We start from the raw sequence: 25,842 nt of genomic DNA on the forward strand, positions 1-25,842 counted from the left end.
TTTCCCCCTTCCCATGGGATTGTTGCTTTAGTTACCCCCCAGAGGGTTTGGGTTCCGGGGTTTTTGGGGTGGGGGATGGAAAAAGCACCCCCACCCCTTTTCCTATTGAAAAGGGGGACCATTAAAGACGCCCAGGGGCCAGCCCAGAAGTTGGTGTACCGGTTTCCTCTCCCTCTTCCTCCCCCCCCCCCCCCCCAGCATCATTTTTCTGAACGTGAAATATTCCGAGCTGCACCCTTAGTTGGAAAGCCCGCCCCGAGAGTGAGATGGAGACCCGGTGTGTGGGACCCCGGTGTGATTGTATAATAATGATGATATAATGCTAATGACGATGATGACACTGCCTTTTATTTTTACCCCAGTGCTGAGAAAGCATGGCCACAGCTGGGGGTGAAGCCCTTGAAACATTTGATGTATGGGGAGGAGATGCTGTTGCTTTTGGAGTTGTGGTTTTTATTTGGAAAGATAAGCTTTTTAGAATTAAAATGTGGCAATATGTAGCCTGACTTTTTTTTTTTAAGTCCTTTAGAGCCAATTGTAGTAAAACGGGTACTAGCTGCTGCCTTGACGAATGAAAAGCTAAACGCTTTTACCTGGGTATATAATTCCATGAGTTAAGTCACCTTTTTTTCCTTTGAATTTCTCAACAGTTTTTTTAAAATGAAGAAGTTTAATTTCCGAAAAGTTTTGGACGGCTTCACTGCCTCCTCCCCTGGCAGTGGGAGCAGCGGCGGCAGTAACAGTGGCGGTGGGGCCGGCAGCGGCGCCCCGCACTCGGGAGGGCCCGCGGGGCTTCTCCGAGAAGAGATTCAGGAGTCCCTGACCTCGGAGTATTTCCAGATTTGCAAGGTAAGTTTTGAATTGGCTTAAAGCCCGTTATTTCTTTATTTTACCGTGTGAGGAAGGGAGTGTTACACACACACACACACACACACACACAACTGGAAATTGTTGAGATGCCAGCATCAGAGTCTGGTACAGAGAACTGTGTGGATAGGTCAGTTTGATTTAATAAAGGTATTCCAGGGATCAACTTAAAAAACCCCCACAATGTTAGTTTAAGGGGGAAATAAGCAAACATAAAAAGTAGAATTTGCAAGATAATGTTAAGGCCCACTAGTGGAGAACATTTTTAATGTAATATTTGTGTGGAAGTTGTAAATTGAAGGAAAAAATCGTTATTCCGGATAGTTCTGTGATATTATTCAGATAAATTAATTGTTATTTTATTTCACTGTTCATTAAAATGAATAATGCTATTAAGATGATGTTAGAACTAATTAGATAATAGCTAGATGAATACATCTATTTTAAAAATCTATGGCATTGTTTTAAATGCATTGTTTAAATTCTGAATAAAAACACCCCAGAGCCTTAAACTCTAAACAAATTAACAAATGCCCGGGGCTTAATAACTGTGGGAACTTTTAATACTTAGAAGAACTCAAAAGTAGCCTGTGTTCTGGTTTAGTGGGGAAATATTTTTGGTAAATATACTTTAATGTTGAACTTCTAATGAACAATCACAAGAGAGTTTCTGATGGGGAGAGATGAGAACTTACAAATCAAGCATTGTGATTATAGAGAGGTATTGTTATATTTTCTGAAACAAAGTGACATAATTTTTATTTTCCTTTTTTTGGGGTGTCCTAGGATCTGGCATGTGTAATAAAAAAGCTATTACATTACTCACATGATTTAGATTAATATAGTTTTATAAGTGTGTTTGAATACATAAGAAGAAACAGTAAATTTTTAAAATCCTCACCCAAAGATACACTTTGTTTTTGTTTTATTGATTTTAGAGGGGGGGGGGGGGAGAGAGAGAGAGAGAGAGAGAGAAACATTGAAACATTGATGTGTGAGATTAGTTGCCTTCTGTATAGGCACTGACTGGAAATCGAACCCGCTACATTTTAGTGTGCAGGACAGTGCTTCAACCCATGAAACCACCTGGCCAGGGCAGAAACAGCAAATTTTGAAGTCACAGAAATTAAGTATTAAATTTTTTGTACTTCCACAAAATCTTTTAAAATTATTAAAATTAGTTTTGTAATAAACAAATTGTGTATAATGAGATAAATTTCAATTATTGTGTTAGTCTCTATTCCCAGTAGCATTGTTATAAAACATTAAATCTTTAGTTATTAAAATGTTGTAAATTAGTTTACATAAAAGGGAGTGTATTTATAATTAGATTAAATAAACTGATTTAATTATAGCCTACATTGTGTACACAATTTTGTATACTTAGTATACAAAATTTTATATAATTTTGTTCTCAATTTGAAATAATACATATTTGCTCAGATTAGGGAGGGGCTAAATAGTGGTCATGAGGTAAATATGTAAAAGAATCCTGGAGGCCAAATTTGGACTGCTAATCAAGGGAATTATGCCCTGTTTCTCTAATTTTTGATATATTATTTTTTCCATTTCAAAATTATGAAAAAATTTCCAAATTCTCTCAGTTCATGAATGTGGTAGTGATGGAGGAAGATTTTAGTAGATGAAAAATTGGCATAGAAAAGGTAGACTTCTAAAACTAATGGAATCGGGTTGTTGAAGTTATAAAGCTTGTAGCGAAGATTTTAAATAAAAATATTCAGGGGAAATGAGTGAATGCAAAAGAAGAAAATAGGATTATAGACACCTTCCTATTCAGACGAGATAGTTATGGTATCGTAGGAAGAGCACTGGCCTTGGAATCAGAACATTTGTATTTTATGTAAAGCTCTGCCACTTGACAGCTGTATAATCTTTTTAAAAAAATATTTTTTTTTTTTATTGATTTCACAGAGGAAAGGGAGAGGGAGAGAGAGAGAGAAATACCAAATGATGAGAGAGAATCATTGATTGGTTGCCTCCTGCACACCCCCTACTGGGGATTGAGCCCACAACCAGGCATGTGCCCTTGGCTGGAGTTGAATCAGGGACCTTTACAGTCCCCAGGCCGATGCTCTATCTACTGAGCCAAACTAGCTAGGGCCCAGCCGTATAACCTTGCGGAAGACATTTATCTGCCTTGAGCCTTGATTTTCTCACCTGTAATATGGTAATATGTACTTCTGCTCTTCTCTCTTAAGGAGGTTGTAAGGAAGATAAAAGGAGACAATTAGGTGAAGGCAATGTATAAATTGGAAAAGGTGATGCATTGAATTTTATTAATAAAGTTTTAAAGTCACCTTCTTAGTGGAATGACTATCACCAGTGGGATATAATAATATTAGATAACAATTTTAAAAGAAATTATAAAGGATCAATAGCTATGTAAGCTAACACTAATAGTATTGAAATCTTACTAACTGGCGAAAGTACTATGACATCTTTGGATAGGAATATAGTTAATTATACACTTGTTATATGATTGTGCTTTAGGTTACCTGGACTATAATAAATATATATAAAAACGGATTAAGGAAATTCCAAAATTAGAACTGTTACTAAAATGGGGACTTCATTTGGACTCACTGATTAAATGTGCAATGAACACTCTGAGTACTAAACAGTTGGCACTTTCTGGGTACTTCTACCTTTTCAACGTGGTCAAAATTAAAGTATAAATCTAGAATCTGCCTATTTTGCAAACCATTCTCCTTTCTATTATCTAATTAGTTGTTAAATCCTATCTATTCTGTTTCACCATCTCTAGTACTTGTCATCCCATCATTTTTCTTCCTTGGTTTCTTGAAATCACTTTCTAACTGATCTTCTCACCTCTTGTTTTACCCTATTCTAATTCATTTTGTTATTGTAGAGGTTATTTCTGAATTATAATGTTAATTATGTCATTTCTCTAATAAAAATTATGTTGGTTTCCCTAGAGCAGTGACAAGTCTTATGTGAAATCCCAGTAAATAACATTTATTAAATAAATATGGTAGTTAATTGGCACACATTTAAAAGTAAATAATAATAAATTATCTCTATATATAAAAGCCCAGAGACCAGAACAGCAGAATGACCAGAACGACCAGAATGACTGGTGGCTATGACGCTCACTGTGGCAGCCAACCAGCCTGATCTGGGCCGCAATCAGCCCCCCTCCCCCCGACTGGCCTGGCCCCTGATCAGCCCCCAACACCCTGATTGGGGGCGGGGCCGGCCAGCCAACGGTCCGCGGCCCCTCCCCCCAGCTGGCCCAACCGATGGGCTCCCATCAGGGCAGGCTGGCTAGACCCCACCCATGCACAAATTCATGCACTAAACCTCTAGTATAATCTATATTATATTATTATTATTGGTTCTTGTGTAATATTATCCATACACAGGTAGTAGGACATTTACTAGCCTTAAAAAAATAAAAATATAAAGCTACTGCTACTGTCACATCTATAAGACGTTAAAAAACAAAAAAAATGGTAGAAGAAATTTTGGTTCAAGATCAGAAAACCAAACATGCCCATGTTGTTCAGATATTTGTGAAATGCATGAACTGCTTTTTATGAATTTGAATTCTATGAAACACAGTTTGAAACTATTGTTTTATACAATAAACTTCTAATTACTTAACTTTATCTGTATATCTTTATCAGAAGGGGCCCCTGTTTATCTTTCCATCCTCATTTCCTTGATTCCCTAAGCATATTGTATTCCCTGAAAGCACCATATTTTCTCATATCTCAATGCCTTTTCTCAATCTTTTGCTTCTGACTAGAATATCTTTTCCAACTTGAGTATAATTGGAGAAGTCCCAGTTACCCTTTACTTCATGGTTCAAACACCATTTCCATGAAACCAGTTCAGACAATTACTTTCCTGGATAGTAATTGAGTTAGTTTTTTCCCTTCTGTTTTCCTATAGCTCCTGGCATATACCTGTAGAGTGAATTTAGCACCTTGTTATGATTCAAAATTTTATTTGTTACTGTCATTATACTAACTCTTCCAACTTGAGTATAATTTGAGAAGTCCCAGTTACCCTTTACTTCATGGTTCAAACACCATTTCCATGAAACCAGTTCAGACAATTACTTTCCTGGATAGAGTTAGTTTTTTCCCTTCTGTTTTCCTATAGCTCCTGGCATATACCTGTAGAGTGAATTTAGCACCTTGTTATGATTCAAAATTTTATTTGTTACTGTCATTATACTAAAAACTCTTTGAGAAGCAAATAATATTTTGTTTCCTTATCATCATTAGGGTGCTCATTACCTAATAGGCCAGTGGTTCTCGACTGTCTAAGAGAAAGATTTATAGCTCCACCCCTTAGGGCAGTGGTTCTCAACCTTCTGGCCCTTTAAATACAGTTCCTCATGTTGTGACCCAACCATAACATTATTTTTGTTGCTACTTCATAACTGTAATGTTGCTACTGTTATGAATCGTAATGTAAATATCTGATATGCAGGATGGTCTTAGGCGACCCCTGTGAAAGGGTCATTCGACCGCCAAAGGGGTCGCGACCCACAGGTTGAGAACCGCTGCCTTAGGGGATCAAATTATCTCTATCTCTATGTCTATATCTATATATCTATATCTATATATCTATATCTAATCTATATCTATTCATCTCTATAGTTAACTGACCCACACCTAATCAGGCTAGGAGCAGGAGAGTGTGAGTATTGTAACTGTGACTAGTTTCAAGCATTCAATATGTCAATCTGTGTTTTACAAAGAGAATGGATAAATTACAGAGCTTAATCTGTAAGATATTCCATTTGACCTTCATAACAGTCTGATAAGGCAAGAAAAGTGTTAATATTTTTATCCTTAGCTCTCTAAGTTGGTAGGAGACATAGCTAAGTTTAACATACTATTCTTTGATTCTCAAATCCAGTACTTTTTTTGTTTCATCTTATTTAAAAAAGGCAATGTGGTGCCTGGTGGGTGTGGGTCAGTGGTTGAGCGTCGACCTATGAACCAGGAGGTCAAAGTTTGATTCCTGGTCAGGGCACATGCCCGGATTGTGGGCTTGATCCCAGTAGGGGGTGTGCAGAAGGCAGTTGATGGAAATTCTTATTAATATTTCTGTCTCTCTCTCCCTTTCTCTTTCTGAAATCAATAAAAATATATTTTTAAAAATAAAAATAAATAAAAAGGCAACATGGTAAGTTCCTCAGTAAACAGAAACTTTGAGAAGATAATAACTATTTTGTTGACTCTTCTTTCAAAATACATCCAAGTATGACTATACCTCTTCATTTCCTCCACATCTCTTACCTAGACTACTACTCTAATTGTTTTCTCTGCTTTAACTCAGATTACACCACAATCTCATCTAATAATAGACAGAAAAAAATTACTGCTCTCTGAGGAAAAACATTTTTAAACTTTAAATCATATCATGCAATTTTTGCCAGAACTTTTGTGGTTTTTCATTTCTCTTCAAAATAAAACCGTGAGTCCTATGCCTTATAAAGTTCTATGATCTGGCTACTAAGAAAACATTATTTTCAATTCTTCTTTCTGTTACTTACTTTACCAACTACATTATTACTTCTCAGATATGATTCCTGTCTAAAGTTTTTTGCATTTGTTGTTTTCTTTATATGGAGCACTTCCTTCCTCTCCCCCCAAATGATTATATTACTTGTCTCTTTTGCATCGCTCAGTTCTTAGTTCAGCTGTTAACTTCTCAGAGAGATTTTCATTGATCACTGTTCACTCCCTTTATTCTCCTGATTACTTTTTATTGATAACACTTATAGCTACCTGTTATTAAATTATGTATTTATTTGCTGCTTTTATTATAATACTAGAGGGCCGGTGCACAAAATTCATGTACTCGGGGATGGGGGAGTCCCTCAGCCCAGCCTGCGCCCTCTCGCAGTCCAGGAGCCCTCAGGAGATGTCTTTAGTGCTGCTGTGGAGGTGGGAGAGGCTCCTACCACCACCGCTGCGCTCACCAGCTGTGAGCCTGGCTTCTGGCTGAGCAGCATTCCCCCTGTGGGAGCACACTGACCACCAGGTGGCAGCTCCTGCATTGAGCATCTGCCCCCTGGTGATCACTACGTGTCATAGCGACCAGTCATTTAGCTGTTCGGTCCATTTGCATATTAGCCTTTTATTATATAGGATAACTCCATGAGGGCAGGGCTTTATTGTGTTCATAACTGTCTTACCAATTCATAGAGCAGTGCCTGTCACATAGAAGACAGTCATATATTTGTTGAATGAATGAATGAAGAATGAATAAATGAGAGCAAGGAAACTGGTAGAGCAGTGATTTTCAACTGGCATGCTGTAAGAATTTTTTAAAAATATGCAATACCTGACTATTTAGTCAGGGACACTGACCTCAAATATTTTTCATTTGACAATCACCCTTAGATTGTCAAATAAAAAAATGACAACAGTAGCATCTGATGTGAATTAATAAAAATTATACCTATTTTCTGTGTGAGATTGGCAAAAAGTATATATTTTTGGTGTGCCTCAGAATTTTAATAGTTTATGTATGCCATGAGATGAACAAGGTTGAAAATCGCTGTGATAGAGTAATATGTTAAGAGCAAAGTAGATATTTTTAATCCTTATCTGAGGTCACATTCATTGATTTTTAGAGAGAGGGGATAGGTTGGAGAGAGAGAGAAAAATTGATGTGAAGAGAAACATCGATTGGTTACCTCCTGCATGGGCTGGGGATCAAACCCGAAACCTAGGTATGTGCCCTAACCTGAAATCGAACACGCAATCTTTTGGTATATGGGATGACACTCCAACCAACTGAGCCACACTGGCAAAAAATGTTTTCATTAAATAAATATTATATTACATAAAAACAAGAAATCATTCAGTGAAAGAGTGTCAACACTTTAGGAACATGGTATATAATTTTCAAAAAGATATGGAAAAGGAGATTATAGAAAGATTCATTTAGATTTACTTTAGTTTTTACTGAGGAAGATATTAGAAACATTCTTGTTTTCCAATTATCTTTTTAGGGGAACAATTCAGAAGTATTAGATAGACAGTGACAAACACATGGGATATTCTAGGGATAGTCTAACCCTAATTAACAAAATAGACAAAACTAAATGTATCACCAGAACCACATGGCATAATCCCCAAAGTTTTGAACAAACTTAAATTAGGCAATTCACTATTCCTCAACACATTTCTCTTCTCCTCTCCTCTCCTCTCCTCTCCTCTCCTCTCCTCTCCTCTCCTCTCTTTTTCTCATCAACACTTTTAAACTATTTTTTTTTATATAAATGGTTATGGTCAGAACCAATATGTAGGTAAGTAGTATAACTTCTTCAGGGAAATAAATTTGTAATCATGATCCTCTTACCACACATAGTATCACATATTTCCAGATAAAGTTGTATAAAATCAGAAGCAGGTGTAGACTGTGAAGAGTTGTGTTTTCCAGGACCCTGAATGATGAAAGGAGATTAAGTACCTAGATATCCTTGACTATCATCTCTTCAGGTTTTCCATTATCTTCACATTCTTCTAATTTTACATCATTGTACTTGGGAGGGTCTATAAATGAGATTGGCACAAGACTATTAACACAATTCCTAATTTTCCCAATTTTCATTCATTAAAAGAACTATACAAGGTTCCCTGAGATGGGTGTACTTGTCTCATTCTATACTTCTAAACTGATAAAGTAAAAGGTAGTACAGTTGACACTTATAGATAACTTATAGATAAAATATCTGACAAGGACTTCATGCTCCTGTTACTAATATGAACAATAGAGGAAGGGCATCTTTAAGAAAAGTAATGGATGCAAACCAGAAAAATTTAAGAACCAAATAGAATTAATTTTTTTAAATTTTGTTTTATTGCTTAAAGTATTACAAAGAGTATTACATATGTCTCCTTTTTTTCCCCCTTGACATTCCCCCGGCCTCCCCTACCCCCCAGTGTCTTGTGTCCATTGGTTATGCTTATATGCATGCATACAAGTCCTAATAGAATTAAAATTTAAAAAATTTTAAGGACCAGGAACCAACGCCTACTCTAGGCTTTCTACTTTGCTTATCCTAAGGTACAGGGACAGGCTTGAGTAAGGGATTATAGAGTTGTAGGAAGTATATTTATTACTTTTTAAAGTTACCATAAAGAACAATCATGTTTTCTCATGAAAGGTCTTTGGTGCAAGTATATTGTCAGTAAAATTGGGTTGTTGTTCTATTTAGTATGACAGTTCTTGTATTCTTAAAAACAAACAGTGCTGCCATACTTGTGTGTGTCTCAGTATAGAACTAATTTAAAATCTTAGATAATTTTCAAATTTATCTGTAGGATTATTACAAGTGATTAAAATAAATCCCCATTTTTTGAAGTGTAGTACATTTCTCTGCCTTCATTTGAAGATGTGTCTGCGGGGGGGGGGGGGGAGGAGGGGGGGGGGAATCATAGGGTTAAGTTCCATAGTTTATTTTTAATGATAAGATGATTATATTAGTTTCCCACATTATAGTCTATAAACCATTTACATATTAGTTTAATAACAATAACTTTGTATACATTAAAAAGTTCAAGTACTGGTAGAAGCTTTTGAGTTTTTTCCCATGAGACAATATTGAGTTTTTTGCTCCTACATAATTGTCAAAATACTGATCTTTATTAAAGATTTGGTTAGAGTGACAATTAGTTTTTTTTTGTATAGTTAAGTCTTTGATCCATTCCTTTTTATCTCCTAAGCAAGGAAATGTCTCTAAAATTTAGAGTTTTGATTAAATATTCATTTCTATTTACTTTTATCTTTGTTTCTTTGATCTTTTAACTTTTTTTAAAAATCCAAGCAGAATTTGTTTTAGAGTTACAAATTATTTAAAATGATTTGAAATTGTTATAAAATTATATGTAAAATATAATATACAACATCTATTGTTTTTCAAGTAGCCAAATCAATTTTATCATGCCATTTATTAACTGATTATTTTTCCAGTGGTTGTGATACTCCTTTGTCATATAATAACTTTTGTTATGCACTAGGATTTGTATCTGGGTTAACAATGTTCTTCCATCTTTCTGCCTATTCTTATGCCAATATCATAGTGATTTAATTATCAGGCTAAAAAGACTGGTCAAAATAATGTGTAGGGTGGATTTTGGAATATTTAAAAGGAAATGCAGTGCCTGTGCCCATCAACCAACTATTGCAAATCTGTAGTCAGACAAAGTTGGGTTTATTACATCAAGGGAGATTGCACACCATAAGGAACCATGATACGTCTCTGTAAGAGGGTGTTAAGAAGGGGGTTGTTACAAGATTTGGACCTGTATTAGGTGATTTTAAGAAAGTTCAAAGAAGCATGATGGAGTGTTGTCAGAAAGTAGGGGATAGTTTTATCATTTTGTAGCCTAAGAATATTTATCTAGGAGGCAAGAGGAACAGCATGGGCTAAAGCTATAATTACTAAAGAAGTAGCAGTTATGTCAGTTGGATTAGGGGAACACATTTAATCATTAGTGTAGTTTACACAATGTTCTTACATTTATCAGTACCCAGACATGATCCTGTAGTGGTTCTGTTTTTGTCTTGCTTCAACATGGTCATAGAGGAGCCTTGTATGATGGTTTTCTGTGAAATTGTTCATATTCCATAGAAGAACACTATAGCCTAGCTATTAGGTCCAGGCAAGCTCTAGCTAATAGCTGCTTGAGGCTACTTTTTCTCTTTTAGCTACTTCTAAAGTAGCTGAAGTTGCTAGAATATGTTGCTAAGCAGGCCTGCTTTAATACCTCCATAAGAGAAATTTTTCTTGTTGATCAACAGCCAACAATTCATGTTCGTTGATTTGAATTTGTTATATAATTTTTATTCAGAATGATTTGAAATTGTTATATAATTATATGTACTATATAATATACAACATCTATTGTTTAGTAAAATTTTATACTTGAAATAGTATACTTGAAAACAAATATAGTAAGTATAACAATTTTGTGCTAGTTTTATTTGTACCATATCTTCATTTAGTTATAATTCACATTTTTTTCCTCCTCCATTTTGAGAAAATATACAGATTTTATTTCTTCCACATAATATTCCCTAGTAGGCAGCCATTTTTAACTCTAGCAGGTAAAGAGAAGATATGATGTAATTTTTGTTTTTTGGAGTTCAACCCAGCATATCAATTTAGCATTTTTGTGTGAATATATAAAATTTCATTTGCTGTGGGAATAAAACAATTTTCAAAAATAAAACTAATTTTTAAAAATCCTATAGGAAACTCTGTTGTGTATGTATTAGTCAGAGCTTATAATACTCTGATTTTTTTACCTGAACCATTTCACTGAAAAATCAGCTAAACCAGTTATTTAAATTAAGTTCCAGAAGAGAAATTATCTCACCTGCATCACTGCAAATATTTTATAATTCTGGAGTAGTCTCACTTCTATTTTCTAACCTTCATTTTTAGTCACTCCTATACTGGCAAACATAGATTATTTAATATAAGAAAGGTATGTGAGGTAAAATAATAGCCTTAGCAAATATATATTTTGACGAGAACATTGTATTTGGTAGTAGGATGATCAGGCTGTTGAATGAATCAAAGAAACTTAACTGAGTCTGGTGGAGATTCAGGCAAGTGCATAGGGCATCACTAAAGGCAACTTCACTAAATGTATTTATTTGCTTTAGTGTGATCAAATATAGGCAGATATTAAGATTCAAGAGGAAAGCTACAGAACCTGGAAGAATAGAAGCAAGAGAGATGCAAGAGTAACTATGATATTGATAATAATCAGATACTCAGGTTGATTTCAAGGAACCAGGATGAAAGAAACATTGGGGGATCAGCAACAAAGCTAACGCAATATCAAATCTGTTGGTCAAGGTTTTCTTAATCCTCTTAATCTAGTGAAATAATTACTTTTATTTTTATTTATTTTTAAGTCAAATTTATTGGTGTTACCATGGTTAATAAGATTATTTGGTTTTAAGTGCACAATTCATCATCTGTATATTGCATTGTGTACTCACCCCCACAAAGTCAAATCTTCTGTCACCATATATTTGACCCCATTTACCCTTTACTACCCCCCACACCTCTTCCCCCAGGTAACCACTATACTGTTGTCTTTGTCTATGAGATTTTATTTTTTGTTTATTTGTTGTTTTCAGTTTTATATACAATGGACTGCTACTCAGCCATAAGAAAAGATGAAATATATACTACCACTATGACAATATGGATAGATCTTGAGAATATCATGCTAAGTGAAATAAGTCAGACAGAAAAAGTTAAGAACCATATGAAAGGATTACTTTTAAAGGAATGGTAGTAGTTTGCTAAAACAAACCACTTTTTTCTTGTAACTTCACACTACAAGAAAATTCTGAGATTTCCCCCCCCCCTCTTTCTGCCCATGTTAGTTCTCACGTGCTGTTCTTCCTTTTTTTCATGACTTATTTCTTTCCCTAGATTTTTCATATTTCTCTGTAGTCATGCCTTAGGTCAGTATTTTTCCCTAACAAAGGCCAGTCTTTACCTTAATTGAGGCTGTCTGTTGTCTTTTTATCTACAATAACAATATCTTTGTATATGTTAACATAGTTAGAATTTTTCCTTAGGATAAATTCCTAGGAGAACAAGTTTATAGCTAAAGAGGAAGCTTATTTTTTTAAAGTGTTTGATATATATAATCAATTGTTTCACTGAAAAGTCACACAAGTTTATATTTCTTTTTAGAAGTTTATATTTATTTGTCAATTATTCCTTAGTAAAATTGGGTCAGGAAAGAAGTTTATATAGCAGTACTTGTTTCCTTTTACCTTTGAAAACCCTATGAATTGCCATCATTTAAAAAATGTTTGACTATATAATTGGCAAGAGGTGGCAACTTAAAGTTGTTTTCATTTGTATTCCATTGTTTAGTAGTAAATTTTGCTCATAAAAATATGTACTGGTCATTTGCATTTTTTCTATAGTGAATTAGATGTTGTTTGTTGAGTATTTTAGTTTGGGATGTTTAGTTTTTTTTCTTATTGTTTATAAGAGTGTTTTATATAGCAATAATATTAACACTTTGCTTATTATGTTATATATAAAAAACTATTATAGATCTTCATCCACTATGTTATGTAAAAGACTTTAAGCTTCTTCTTTTTTTTTTTTTTTGCTTCTTTATTCTTATATGAGGAAGGATCTAATTTTATTAAATGATCGGTCATTGTTCCAGTACTATTTATGGAGTAATATTTTTTCTCATTGATTTTATTGTTGCTTTTTTAAAAATTGTGTTTATGAAGTCCATTCTTTTTTTAAAAATAATTTTTTATTGATTTTTAGAGAGAGAGGAAGGGAGAGGGATAGATAGAAACATCATCAATCACCTGATCACCGGCCAACCTCTTGGTCCCTCCTCCCAGCCGGCAGGCTCCTATCATCTAAGGGGAAATAGGCAACTGGGGGTGGTTGTGGTGGTTGGGGGGAGGGCCCAGCTGCCAGCAGCCAGGGAAGATGGCCCTGATCGCAGGCCAGGCCTAGGGACTGTACCCTTGCATGAATTTCATGCTCCAGGCCTCTAGTATGAGTATAGCAATTAAAATTGATTGTTTTATAATATTTTTAAATATTTCCTATTTCTTCTACCCCTTATATTTCCCTTTTCAAAACTTCTTGTTTAGTTTTAGGTTTATATTTCCAGATAAACTTTAGTCTTCTTTTTCTCAAGTTTCATAAAAAAATCCAGTTTGGGGCCCAGCCAGCATGGCTCAGTGGTTGAGCATCGACCTATGAACCAGGAGGTCAGGGCACATGCCCAGATTGTGAGCTTGATCCCCAGTAGGTGATGTATAGGAGGCAGTCGATCAATGATTCTCTCTCATCATTGATATTTCTATCTCTATATTTCTCCCTCTCCCTTCCTCTCTGAAATTAATACAAATATATTTAAAAGAAAAAAATCCAATTGGGATTCTGATTGTTCTACATTGCATTTATATTTTGGGGAAAGTGTGATATATTTTGAATATTGAATATTCTAATATTATGATATACTTCTTAAGGTTTTTTATTATTTACCTTGATTAGATATATTTCGTAGTGTTTGTTGTTGTTTGAATAGGTGACACATTTCTTGTAAGGTTTTATCCTAGAATATTATTTGTTTTGCTATTTTGAATCAGAACTCTTCTTAAAATATATTTTTGTTTAATACTAATTTAGAAAAAAAGCTAATATTTTTCATATTTATTTTGTAACTTTCAATAAACTTATTGAAATCAAGTGGGATAGAGAGATACCTATGCTTATGAAGAGACATTTAAGAGATTGTGGCAATTTATATTTCTGGAATAAACTACTTAGTCATGTTATACTTTAAAAAATACACTACTACAAGATACACTACTATAATTACTTTTCAAATATTTTCTTTAGGGCTTGCCTCCTATATTTCTAAATAGAATCAATATGTAATATTCTCATGTCTGTGTTGTATGTATGTGTGCATGTGTATGTAGTCTATGTCATGTTTTTGAATGTGACGTTAATCTCCTTCATTTTTTTTCTATCTGAAATAAAGTACCAAGTTATTTAAAGATTTGAAAAATGCTCTTTTGACTGGGAATAATATTTTTGAGGAAATATTTTTTGAAGCAAAAATTTCATGGTAATTGATCAATTTGAATTACTGCCTTTTAAAATGAAATTTACTAATTTATATTTTCACAGGAAATTACAGATTTCCTTCAGTATTTCACATTTATTAGTACAGAATTATACATTCTTTTTATAATAAAAACTTTTGTAGCTATGGCTATATATCTTTATTTAACATTATATGTTTATATCTTCTCTATCTTTTCTCTTTATTAACTGTTCCAGAGGTTTGTCTGTTTTATTGGTGTTCTAAAATAACTAGTTCATGGAGCTGATACTTAATCATTTTATTTTATTTTTTGCCTTTAATAGGTTTTTCTTTAATATACACTCTTTGGAATTTGAGATGTTTCTTTTTGTTAGTCTATATATGATGAATCATTATAAGTATTCTAATAATACTGGTAAGGAGCACTAGAAAGTATATTTTTATTTGGCATAGGCAAAGCTCATAATATATTTGTAAGTCTAACTAGTTTTATATACAGTGCCTCTATATCTTGTTTTCAGCTTGCCAGATTAGTTAATAACAGAGAGATATATCATTCCATACAATTATGTTTCTGTTCATTTTTCTTTTTATTAATTTATCTTTTATATTTCAATACAGTGACATTTGTGCAAAAGCACTGAAATATTTCCATTGTGAAATATACCCTTTAATAAAATATTTGCTGTTTTATTTAATGCCTTTTGCCTTGAATTATAATAGTATGATCCTAATTTTTCTTATGTTTACATTGCTTTAACCTGATATTTTGCCATTTTTTACTGGATTTTTAGAGTGTTCTGGATGTCATATTAACCTGTGAAAATATAATAGATTTTTAATTATTTAATTAAATTTTTATTTTGAGATTATTGCATGAGATTCACATGCAATTATAAGAAATAATACAGATAGATTTCACATATCCTTTACTCAGTTTCTTTCAAAGGTAACATCTTGCAAAACTAAGATAAAATGCTTCAATCAGCATATAATCAAATACGAACATTTTCCTCATCACAAGAATCCCTCATGTTGCCCTTTGAGAGTAGCACACAACCTCTCACCTTTAATTTTGGAAACCACTAACTTGTCCTCCACTTTTTTTTTTTTGTCATTTCAAGAATGTTTATATAAATAGTATCAGATAGTAAATAACATTTTGGCATTGGCCTTTTTTTTTTTGCCCGTAATAGTCCTTTGGAGAACATCCAGAGTTTTTTATATATCAATGGCTTGTTCCTTTTTATTACTGGATTTTATTCCATAGCATAGCTACACCACAGTTTCTTTAACCACTAACCCATTGAAGGACATCTGAGTCACTTACCAGTTTTTGGCTATTAAGACTAGAGCTGCTATAAACATTTGTGTACAAATTTATGTGTGAAAGTAAGTTTTCATTTGCCTGGGATAAATGCCCAGAAGTGTAGTTGCTGGGTCATAAGATAATAGCACGTTAAGTTGTTTTATAATTTGATATCTGTATACTTTATTGCGTGCACACCACTAAAAGTTTAGTTTCCTTCTGTTATCATATATTTTACTTCCTTTAACGAATTTAACCAATTCTTCCTTCTCCTACCCTCTTTTCCCTCTGGTTACCAACATTCTGTTGACAGTATCTATGAGTTTGTTTTTGCTTTGTTTTGTTAGTTCATTTTTTACTTTTTCTTTTATATTTCAGATTAGAGGCCCGGTGCACCAAATTTGTGCAAGGGGCTCGGCCCTTGCAGCGCAGTGGCTTGCCTTGGCCCTCACAGCTATGGCACCTTGCCTCAGCCCAAGGCAAACTGCGGCGGCTGCCTCGGCCTTTGCAGCCCTGACTTCGTCCAGAAGGTCGTCCGGTCTACTAGTAATTAGCATATTATGCTTTTATTATTATAGATATGAGTGAAAGCGTATGGTCTTTATCTTTTTCTATCTGACTTTTTCACTTAGCATAATATCTTCAAGATCCAGCCATATTGTTGCAAATGACAATATTTCATCTTTTTATTGCTGAGTAGTAGTCCATTATATATATTTATACTATATTTTTATCCATTCATCCATCAATGGACACTTAGATTGTTTCCATATCTTAGCTATTGTAAATAATGGTGCAGTGAACATAGGAGTATATACTAGTATATTTTTTTGATTTAGTCTTTTCATATTCTTCAAATAAATACCTTGAAGAGGAATTACTGGATCTTAACAGTAATTCTATTTTTTAATTTTTTAAAGGAACCTCCATGCTGTTGTCCATAGTGGCTGCACCAGTTTATAATCTTACCAACAGTATGCAAGAGTTCTCTTTTCTCCATATGTTTTCCAACACTTGTTACTTTGTGTCTTTTTGGTAATAGCCATTCTAAGTGGTGTGAAGTGATATCTCCCTCATTATGGTTTTGATTTGCATTTCCCATAGTGATGTTGAACATCTTTTCATATGCCTTTGGCCATCTGTATGTCTTCTTGGGGAAAAAAAGTCTATTCAAACTCTCTAACCACTTTTAAATTAGATTATTTGTTTCCTTATGTTTGAGTTACATGAGTTCTTTCTATAGCTTGGATATTAACCCCTTATTGGAACTATCATTTGCAAATATCATCTCCCATTTGATAGGTTGCATTTTAAAAAATGTTTTTATTGATTTTTAGAGAGGAAGGGAGAGGGCTAGATAGAAAAATTGATGAGAGAAAAACATCATCGATCAACTTCCTCCTCCTCCCCTCCCCTCCTCTCCCCCTCCACCCTCCACTGAGGTTTCTGCCCGAAACCTGGGCATGTGCCCTTACCAGAATCAAACCAGTTACCTCTTGGTTCAAGGGTCAGTGCTCAACCACTGAGCCACACCAGCTGAGTGGTGGGTTGCTTTTTTGTTTTGATGATTTCCTTTGCTATGCAGAAGTTTGTTAATTTGATGTAGTCCCATTTGTTTATTTTTTGCTTTAGTTTCCCTTGCTTTTGGAATCAAATTTGCCAAAACACCACTGAGTCTGGAAGCTTAGTGTCTGTATTTTCTTTTATGTATTTATTGTTTCAGGTCTTACATTTAAGTCTTTAATCCATTTTGGTTAACTTTTGTGCATGGTGTAAGAGTGATTTACCTTCATTCTTTTGCATATGACTATTCAGTTACCTCAACACATTGTATATGCTTAGCACCTTTGTCATAAACTAGTTGCCCATATATGTGTGGGTTTATTTCTGGGCTCTCATTTCTGTTCCATTGGTCTGTGTGTATGTGTTTTTGCCAATACCATACTGTTTTGTACTATAGCTTTGTAGTACAATTTGAAATTGGGGGGTGTGGTACCTCTGGCTTTATTTTTTCTTAGGATTGATTTGACTATTTAGGGTCTTTTGTGGTTTCCTACAAATTTTAGGATATTTTAAATTCTATTTCTGTGAAAAATGCCATTGGGATGTTGATAGGGGTTGCACTGAATCTTTATACTGCTTTAGGGAAACATGGATATTTTAACAACGTTAATTCTTTTAGTCCAAGAACACAGAATGTCTTTCCATTTCTTTGTGTCTTTTTAAATTTCTTTGAACAATGTCTTATAGTTTTCAGTGTACAAGTCTTTCATTTCCTTTGTTTGTTTCTAGGTATTTGATTCTATTTGTTGTGATTGTAAATTGTATTGCTTTCTTCATTTCTCTGATAGAAACTCTCAGATTTTTGTGTAGTAATTTTATATCCAAATACAATTTTATTGTATTTATTTATTATTTATAATAGTTTTATGGTGAATTCTTTAGAGTTTTTTATATATAAAATCATATCATCCACAAATAGTGATACTTTTACTATTTCCTTTTCAATACAGATGCTTTATATTTCTTGGCTAATTGCTCTGAATAGGATTCCAGTACTATGTTGGATACAACTGATAAGAGTTGGCATCCTAGTCTTATTCCTAATCTTATAGGAAAAGCTTTCAGTTTTTTATCATTGAGTATGATGTTAGCTGAAGGTTTGCCATATATGACCTTTATTATGTTGAGGTACTTTTTTTCTCTATCCATTTTTTTGAGAGTTTTATCATAAATGGATGTTGTATCTTGTCAGATGCTTTTTCTGCATCTGTTGAGATGATTGTATGATTTTTATCTTTTAATTTGTTAATGTGGTTTGTCGTGTTGATTGATTTGTGGATATTGAACTATCCTTGCACCCCTGGAATGAATTCAGCTTGATCATTGTATATGATCCTTTGAATGTTGTATTGTTGTATTTCTTTTGTTTTTATTTTATTGAGGATTTTTACATCAGATATTGGCCTGTAATTTTCATTTTTTTGTCATGTCCTTGCCTACTTTTGGTACTAGGGTAACGTTGGCCTCATAAAATGAGTTAGGAAGCATTCCCTCCTCTTTGATTTTTTGGAAGAGTTTGACAAGGATAGCTTTAAATCTTCTTTGAATGTTTGGTAGCATTCACCAGTGAAGTCATCGGTCATGGACTTTGTTTTTGGGAGGTTTTGATTACTACCTCAATATCCTTACTAGTGATCAAACTATTCAGGTTTTCTATTTCTTCATGATTCATGCTAGGAAGGTTGTATGCTTCTGAAAACTTGGTCATTTTTTCTAGGTTGTCCACTTTGGTGGTGTATAGACTTTCATGTATTCTTGTATAGTCCTTTATGTTTATGTAGTGTATTTTGTAACTTCTCTTTCATTTATGTTTTATTTTTGTCTTCTCTTTTTTAGTCTTCTATTTTTTATCCTTAGTGAGTCTAGCTAAAATTTTGTCTAGAGAACCAGCTCTTTGTTTCATTAATATTTGTATTGTGTTTATATTCTCTATTTCATTAAATTTTGATGTGATCTTTTATTATTTTCTTTCTTCTAACTTTGGGCTTCATTTGTTCATTTTCTACTTCCTTAAAATGTAATGATAGGTTTTTGTTTTTGTTTTACATCTTTATTGTTGAGATTATTATTGATGTCCCTTTTTTTTCCTCCCTTTGCTTCCTTCTACCTGGTTTCTGCCCCACCCAGGCCTTCGCCACCCTATTGTTTGTGTCCATAGGAGGAAAAAAAAATATATATATATATATACACATATATATACACACACACACATATATATATATATATATATATATATATATATATATATGTATTATATTATATATATATATATATATATAATCTCCATCTGACCAGTAGCTATTACACGTACTGACCAGGGGGCAGACGCTCAACGCAGAAGCTGCCATGACGTGCATGGCCATTTAAAAATAAATGGCACCACAGACCTGGCGCCAACAAACGAACACTCAACTTCCCCCAAGTGGGCATAGGCCCTGCCACCACCCCGGAGCAACACCCCACCAAATCGCAGCCAATGCTGCCAAGACTCCATGGCGCAAAATGTGGCCCACGGTCCAGGCCAGCCTGGAAACAGTCACTGTGGGCGCCAGGTAATGACTTCATGTGGTAACACCTGGCTTCCTCTCTTTAGAGCAGTGATGTCGAACCTATGACACACGTGTCAGAGGTGACACGCGAACTCATTATTTTGGTTGATTTTTCTTTGTTAAATGGCATTTAAATATATAAAATATATACCAAAAATATACATCTTTGTTTTACTATGGTTGAAATATCAAAAAATTTCTATATATGACACGGCACCAGAGTTAAGTTAGGGTTTTTCAAAATGCTGACACGCCGAGCTCAAAAGGTTCGCCATCACTGTCCTAGAGACTAGCCTCCTTAAAGTTTCTTTAGCCCAGGAACCCAACTTGCTTTATAGCCAGTTGGAAACATTTTACAGTTTAACCAAATGTTTGCGAATTGTTTTCCCCGTGCCTCATCTCATTTGATCCTCACAGAAGTCCTGGAATAGGTAGATAGGAGACTCAGTAGAATCCTATTTTCTTTTCATTAGCAAGACACAAATAGCGATATTAAAATATTTCTTCTAATTAATTTCCTTTCAATGTGCACGAATCCATGCACTGGGACACTAGTATGCATATAAGATCTTTGTTTACTCTCTTCCCGCCCACCTCCCTTCTCTCTGAGAATCATCAGTCTGTTCCATTTCCATGCCTCTGATTCTATTTTATTCACCAGCTTATTCTGCTCATTAGATTTCTTATTTATTTTGATTTCTAGATTCAGTTGTTGGTAGGTATGTATTTGTTGCCATTTTGTTGTTCATATTTTTTATCTTTTTCATTTTCTTCTTCTTCCTCTTCTTAAAGAATACCCTTTAACATTTCATATAGTACTGGTTTGGTTGTAATAAACTCCTTTAGCTTTTTCTTGTCTGTGAAGCTGTTTATCTGACCTTCAATTCTAAATGATAGCTTTGCTGGATAGAGTAAATCTTGGTTGTAGGTCCTTGCTATTCACCACTTTGAATATTTCTTGCCACTCTCTTCTGGCCTGCATAGTTTCTGTTAAAAAATCAGCTGACAGTCGTATGGGTACTCCCACGTGGGTAACTAACTGCTTTTCTCTTGCTGCTTTTAAGATTCTCTCTTTGCCTTTAGCCCTTGGCATTTTAATTATGATGTGTCTTGGTGTGGGCCTCTTTGGGTTCCTCTTGTTTGGGACTCTCTGAGCTTCGTGGACTTGTAAGTCTATTTCTTTTACCAAGTAGGGGAAGTTTTCTGTCATTATTTCTTCAAATAGGTTTTCAATATCTTGCTCTCTTTTTCTGGCACCCCCATAATGTGAATGTTGGTATGCTTGAAGTTGTCCCAGAGGCTCCTTACACTATCTTCATATTTTTGGAATCTTATTTCTTTTTGCTCTTCTGGTTGGGTGTTTTTTTCTTCCTCATATTTTAAATTGTTGATTTGATTCTCAGAACCCTCTACACTAATGTTGAATCCCTGTATATTATTCTTTATTTCAGTCAGTGTATGCTTAATTTCTGACTGGTCCTTTTCCATGTGTTTGGCATTCTCACCAAGATCCTTGAAAGTCTCACTAAGTCTCTTGGAGGTTTCTAGAAGATTCTTTAGTAACCTTATAGCTGTGGTTTTGAACTCTATATTCAGTTGTTTGCTTTCTTCTATTTCTTTCATTTTTGACATGTTTCTATGCATTGGTTAGAGCTGCTATGTCTTCTTGAGTTGGTAGAGTGGCCTTATGTAGTAGGTGTCCTATAGGGCCCAGTGGCTCAACCTCCCTAGTCACCTGAGCTGGGAAATCTAAGTGCACCCCTTTGTGGGCTGTAAGCACATTCTGGTTGAGAGTTGAGAGTTGATTGCTATTGGTGTCACTGGTAGGAATTGACCTCCAGGCCAATTTGCTATGAGGACCAGCTGGGACTACAGTGGGAGAGCTGCTATGCAGGAGACACCCTTATGGAGTAGGACTTCAGTGGGGCTTTGGTGCTTACTGAGTCTGCCCCTTGAATGTGTTGCTTACGGATGTGTAGAGTTGTAATCTGATATGGTTTGACACTGATCACTGGGTACACTGGCTATTGGGTCTCCAGGGAAGTGTAAAGTCAGCCACTGCTTGGAGCCACCAGCAGAAGCTACAGAGAGATCTTCAGATTCCTCCTTTTTTATGGGTTTGGAAGTGCCCAGAGGAGGCCCAGCTATGAAGGCTGGTACTGATGCTGGGTCTTAGGCCTTTTATTGATAGGTTTGGGGCTCCCTGACCCAGCCACAGCTTGGTTGAGATTTTCAAGGACAGGCCATTAATATGCAAAAGCCACTGCAGGCAGCTTGGGTGGGATTGTAAATTGGATGAGGTGGGGGTCTTAGGGACTCACCGGTGCAGAGCAAACAGAAATGGCTTCTAGTCAGCCCTGAGACTGGGGAGGTCCCAGCACAGGAACAATGATCCCTGTACCTCCATCTGGGAGAAAGCCATCCCAAAGTTCCTGCTCCTGTGCCAGACAAATGTGTCCCTTAGATCCTCACCCTGGTGCTGGAGCTCAGAGGAAGTAAGACCTGTAAGTTTAGTTCATGGTGCCGGCCTTTCAAGAGGAACAGCTGTGTCTCCAGCAGCCTTGGTGTCACTGAGCTCTAATCCGCACTGGTTTTTACAGCTCTGGGACCCTGGGCTGGGGGTCTTTGCTCCTCTGGGAGGCCTCTGCAGAGATGATATCCCTCCCAATTAAAAATGTGGCACACTTGGGTGCTGAACCCACCCATTCTGCGCCTCCGCACCTCCTACCAGTCTCAGTGTGCTTTCTTCTTTACTTCTCTAGTTGTAGGACTTCCATTCAGCCAGCTTTCCAGCAGTTCTGGATGATCATTGTTCTATATTTTAGTTGGAATTTTGATGTGGTTGTGGGAGGCGGCGAGTACAGGCATTTACCCTATGCTGCCATCTTGGTTCCCTCTCCATGATAGTTTTTTTATATTTCGGATTTTTCTTGTTTCTCAAGGTAGGCCTATTTGCTATAAACTTCCTTCTTAATATTACTTTTACTGCATCCCAAAGATTTTGGTATATCATGTTCTTTTTTTCATTTGTCTCTATGTATCTTTTGATTTATTATTTTATTTCTTTATTGACCCAATGGTTGTTCACTAGCATGTTTTTTAGTATCCACATTTTTGTGATTTTTCCAGCTTTCTTGTAGTTGTTTTCTTGTTTTGTACAGTTGTGGTCAGAAAAGATGCTTGATATGATTTAAGCCTTCTTAAATTTATGGAGACTTGTTTTGTGTCTTAACATATGGTCTATCCTTGAGAATGTTCCATGTACACTTGAGAAGAATGTATTCTGTCTTTTGGGGATGGAAAGTTCTATAAATATCTGGTATAATGTGTCATTTAAGGCTGATGTTTCCTTGTTGATTTTCTAGCTGGATGATCTATTCATTGGTGTAAGTGGAGTGTTAAAATCTACTACCATTATTGTCATCTGTCTATGTCATATTTTAAGTATGTTAAAAATTGCTTTATATGTTTTGTTGCTCCTAGGTTGGATGCATATATACTTAAAATGTTATGTCTTCCTGATGGATTATCTCCTTTATTATTATGAAATGTCGTCTCTCCTTACCTTTTTTGTCTTGAAATGTACTTTGTCATATATAAATATGGTTACATCTGCTTTTCTCTGGATACCCTTTGCTTGGAGTATCTTCTTCCACATTTTCACGTGAGCCTATATTTGTCTTTGGAGCTGAGATGAATCTCCTGAAGTCAGCATATAGTTGGGTGTTGTTTTTTAATCCATCCATCTATTCTGTGCCTTTGGTGAGTTCAGTTCATTAACATTGAGGTTGATTTTTGACATATGAGGGCTTACTACAGTCATTTTATTTTTTGATTTCTGGTTGTTCCATATCTCCATTGTTTCTTTTCCCTCATGCTTCTGTTTGTTATTTTAGTTTGGTGGTTTTCTATGATGTTTTTGTTCATTTCATCTGTTTTTATATTGTCTCAGCTCTGGATTTATTTTGTGATTATCATGAAGTTTATGTAAAATGTCTCAGACAAAATAGTCCCTTTTTCTTCTTATAGCATCTTATCTTCATTCACATACCGGTTCAATTCTTTTCTTCTTCCCTTATTATATTTTTATTTTCAAAAATTATTTCTTTTTATGTTGTGTATTTGTTACAGATTTATACTGTGTATAAATTGCAGTAGAGTTATTTATTTATTTATTTGTGTTAATCCTCACCTGAGGATATTTTTTTCATTGATTTTTAGATAGAATTGAAGGGAGGGAGGGAGGGAAGGAGGGAGAGTGGCAAAGGGGGAGGGGAGAAAGAGAGAGAGAGAGAGAGAGAGAGAGAGAGAGAGAGAGAGAGAAAGAAAGAAAGAAAGAAAGAAAGAAAGAAAGAAAGAAAGAAAGAAAGAAAGAAAGAAAGAAAGAAACACATCAATGGGAGAGACACATCAGTTGGTTGCCTGTCAGGGCTGAGGATCTAACTTGCAATCCAGGGATGTGCCCTTGATTGGGAATCAAACACATGACCCTTTGGCTTGCTTGGTCAGTGCTCTGACCACTGAGCACACTGGCCAGGGGTAGAGTTATTTTTAATGCTTTTTCACCCCTTTAACATTTATGTTATAATTAAGAGTTTAACACACTTTTTAAAACTTTTTAATTGAATTTATTTGGTTGACATTGGTTAGTAAAATTATATAGGTTTCAGATGTACAATTCTATATCATCTGTATATTGTATTATGTGTTTACCACCTCAAGTCAAGTCTCCTCCCATCACCATTTATCTCCCCTTTACCCTTGTCTTCCTCCTCCCCTCCCCCTTTCCCTCTGGTAATCACCATACTGCTGTGTCTATGAGGTGTGTTTTTTTTTTCCCTTAATCCCTTCACATTTTTCACCCTGCACAACCTGACAGCTGTCAGTCTGTTCTCTATCTATGAGTCTGTCTCTATTTTGTTTATTAGTTCAATAAAGTGAAATCATACAATACTTGAATTTTTTTCTGATTGGCTTATTTCACTTAGTATAATGCTCTCCAGGTCCATCCAGGCTGTTGCAAAAGATAATTCCTTCTTTTTTATGGCTGCATAGTATTCCATTGTGTAAATGTACCATAGCTTTTTTATCCACTCATCTACTGATGGACACTTGGGCTGTTTCAAAATCTTGGCTATTGTAAATAATGCTGCAGTGAACATAAGGGTGTATATATTCTTTCAAATTAGTATTTGCGTTTCTTTGGATATATTCCCAGAAGTGGAATCGCCAGGGTATAAGGGAGTTCCATTTTTAGTGTTTTCAGAAAACTCCATACTGCTTTCCACAGTGGTTGCACCAATCTGTATTCCCAACAACAGGGAGAGGGTTTCCTTTTCTCCACATCCTTGCCAACACTTTTGGTTTGTTGATTTATTGATGACAGCCACTCTAATAGGTGTGAGGTGATATCTCATTGGGATTTTAATTTGCACTTCTCTGGTGATTAGTGACATTGAGCATGTTTCCATACATAGATTGGTCATCTGTATGTCCTCTTTGTAGAAGGGTCTATTCAGGTCCTTTGCCCATTTTTTAAATTTGATTGTTTATATTTTTGGTATTGAGTTTTATAAGTTTTTTTATTTTTTAATCCTCACCTGAGAATATATTTTTATTGATTTTAGAGAGAAAATTTGATAGGTTGCTTCCCATATGCACTCCAACCAGGGGATGAACCTGCAACCTAGGTATGTGCCCTGACCAGGAATCGAACCCACAAAATTTGGGTGTGTGGAACATCACTCCAACCAACTGAGCCATATGGCCAGGGCAAGTTTTGGATGTTAACCAATCTCAGATTTATCATTGGTGAATATGTTCTCTCATTCAGCAGGTTGTCTTTTCATTTTGTTAATCATTTCCTTTGCTGTGCAAAAACATTTTAGTTTGATGTCGTGCCATTTGTTTATTT

General features: G+C 35.1%; 1 protein-coding gene across 2 annotated transcripts in view; it reads left to right on the plus strand.

The window, feature by feature from the left end:
* Positions 1-658: 658 nt before the first annotated feature.
* STXBP5L (syntaxin binding protein 5 like) overlaps positions 659-25,842 on the plus strand; it is a 198,185-nt gene continuing 173,001 nt past the window's right edge. For both annotated transcript variants that reach the window (XM_023755805.1, XM_023755806.1), the window contains exon 1: positions 659-849. In XM_023755805.1, the coding sequence (XP_023611573.1) occupies positions 661-849 (189 nt within the window). In that variant the 5' untranslated portion in view covers positions 659-660. The remainder of the gene's footprint in view (positions 850-25,842) is intronic.

The sequence above is a fragment of the Myotis lucifugus genome, unplaced genomic scaffold (assembly GCF_000147115.1).
Source record: "Myotis lucifugus unplaced genomic scaffold, Myoluc2.0 scaffold_84, whole genome shotgun sequence".
Classification (NCBI taxonomy): domain Eukaryota; kingdom Metazoa; phylum Chordata; class Mammalia; order Chiroptera; family Vespertilionidae; genus Myotis; species Myotis lucifugus.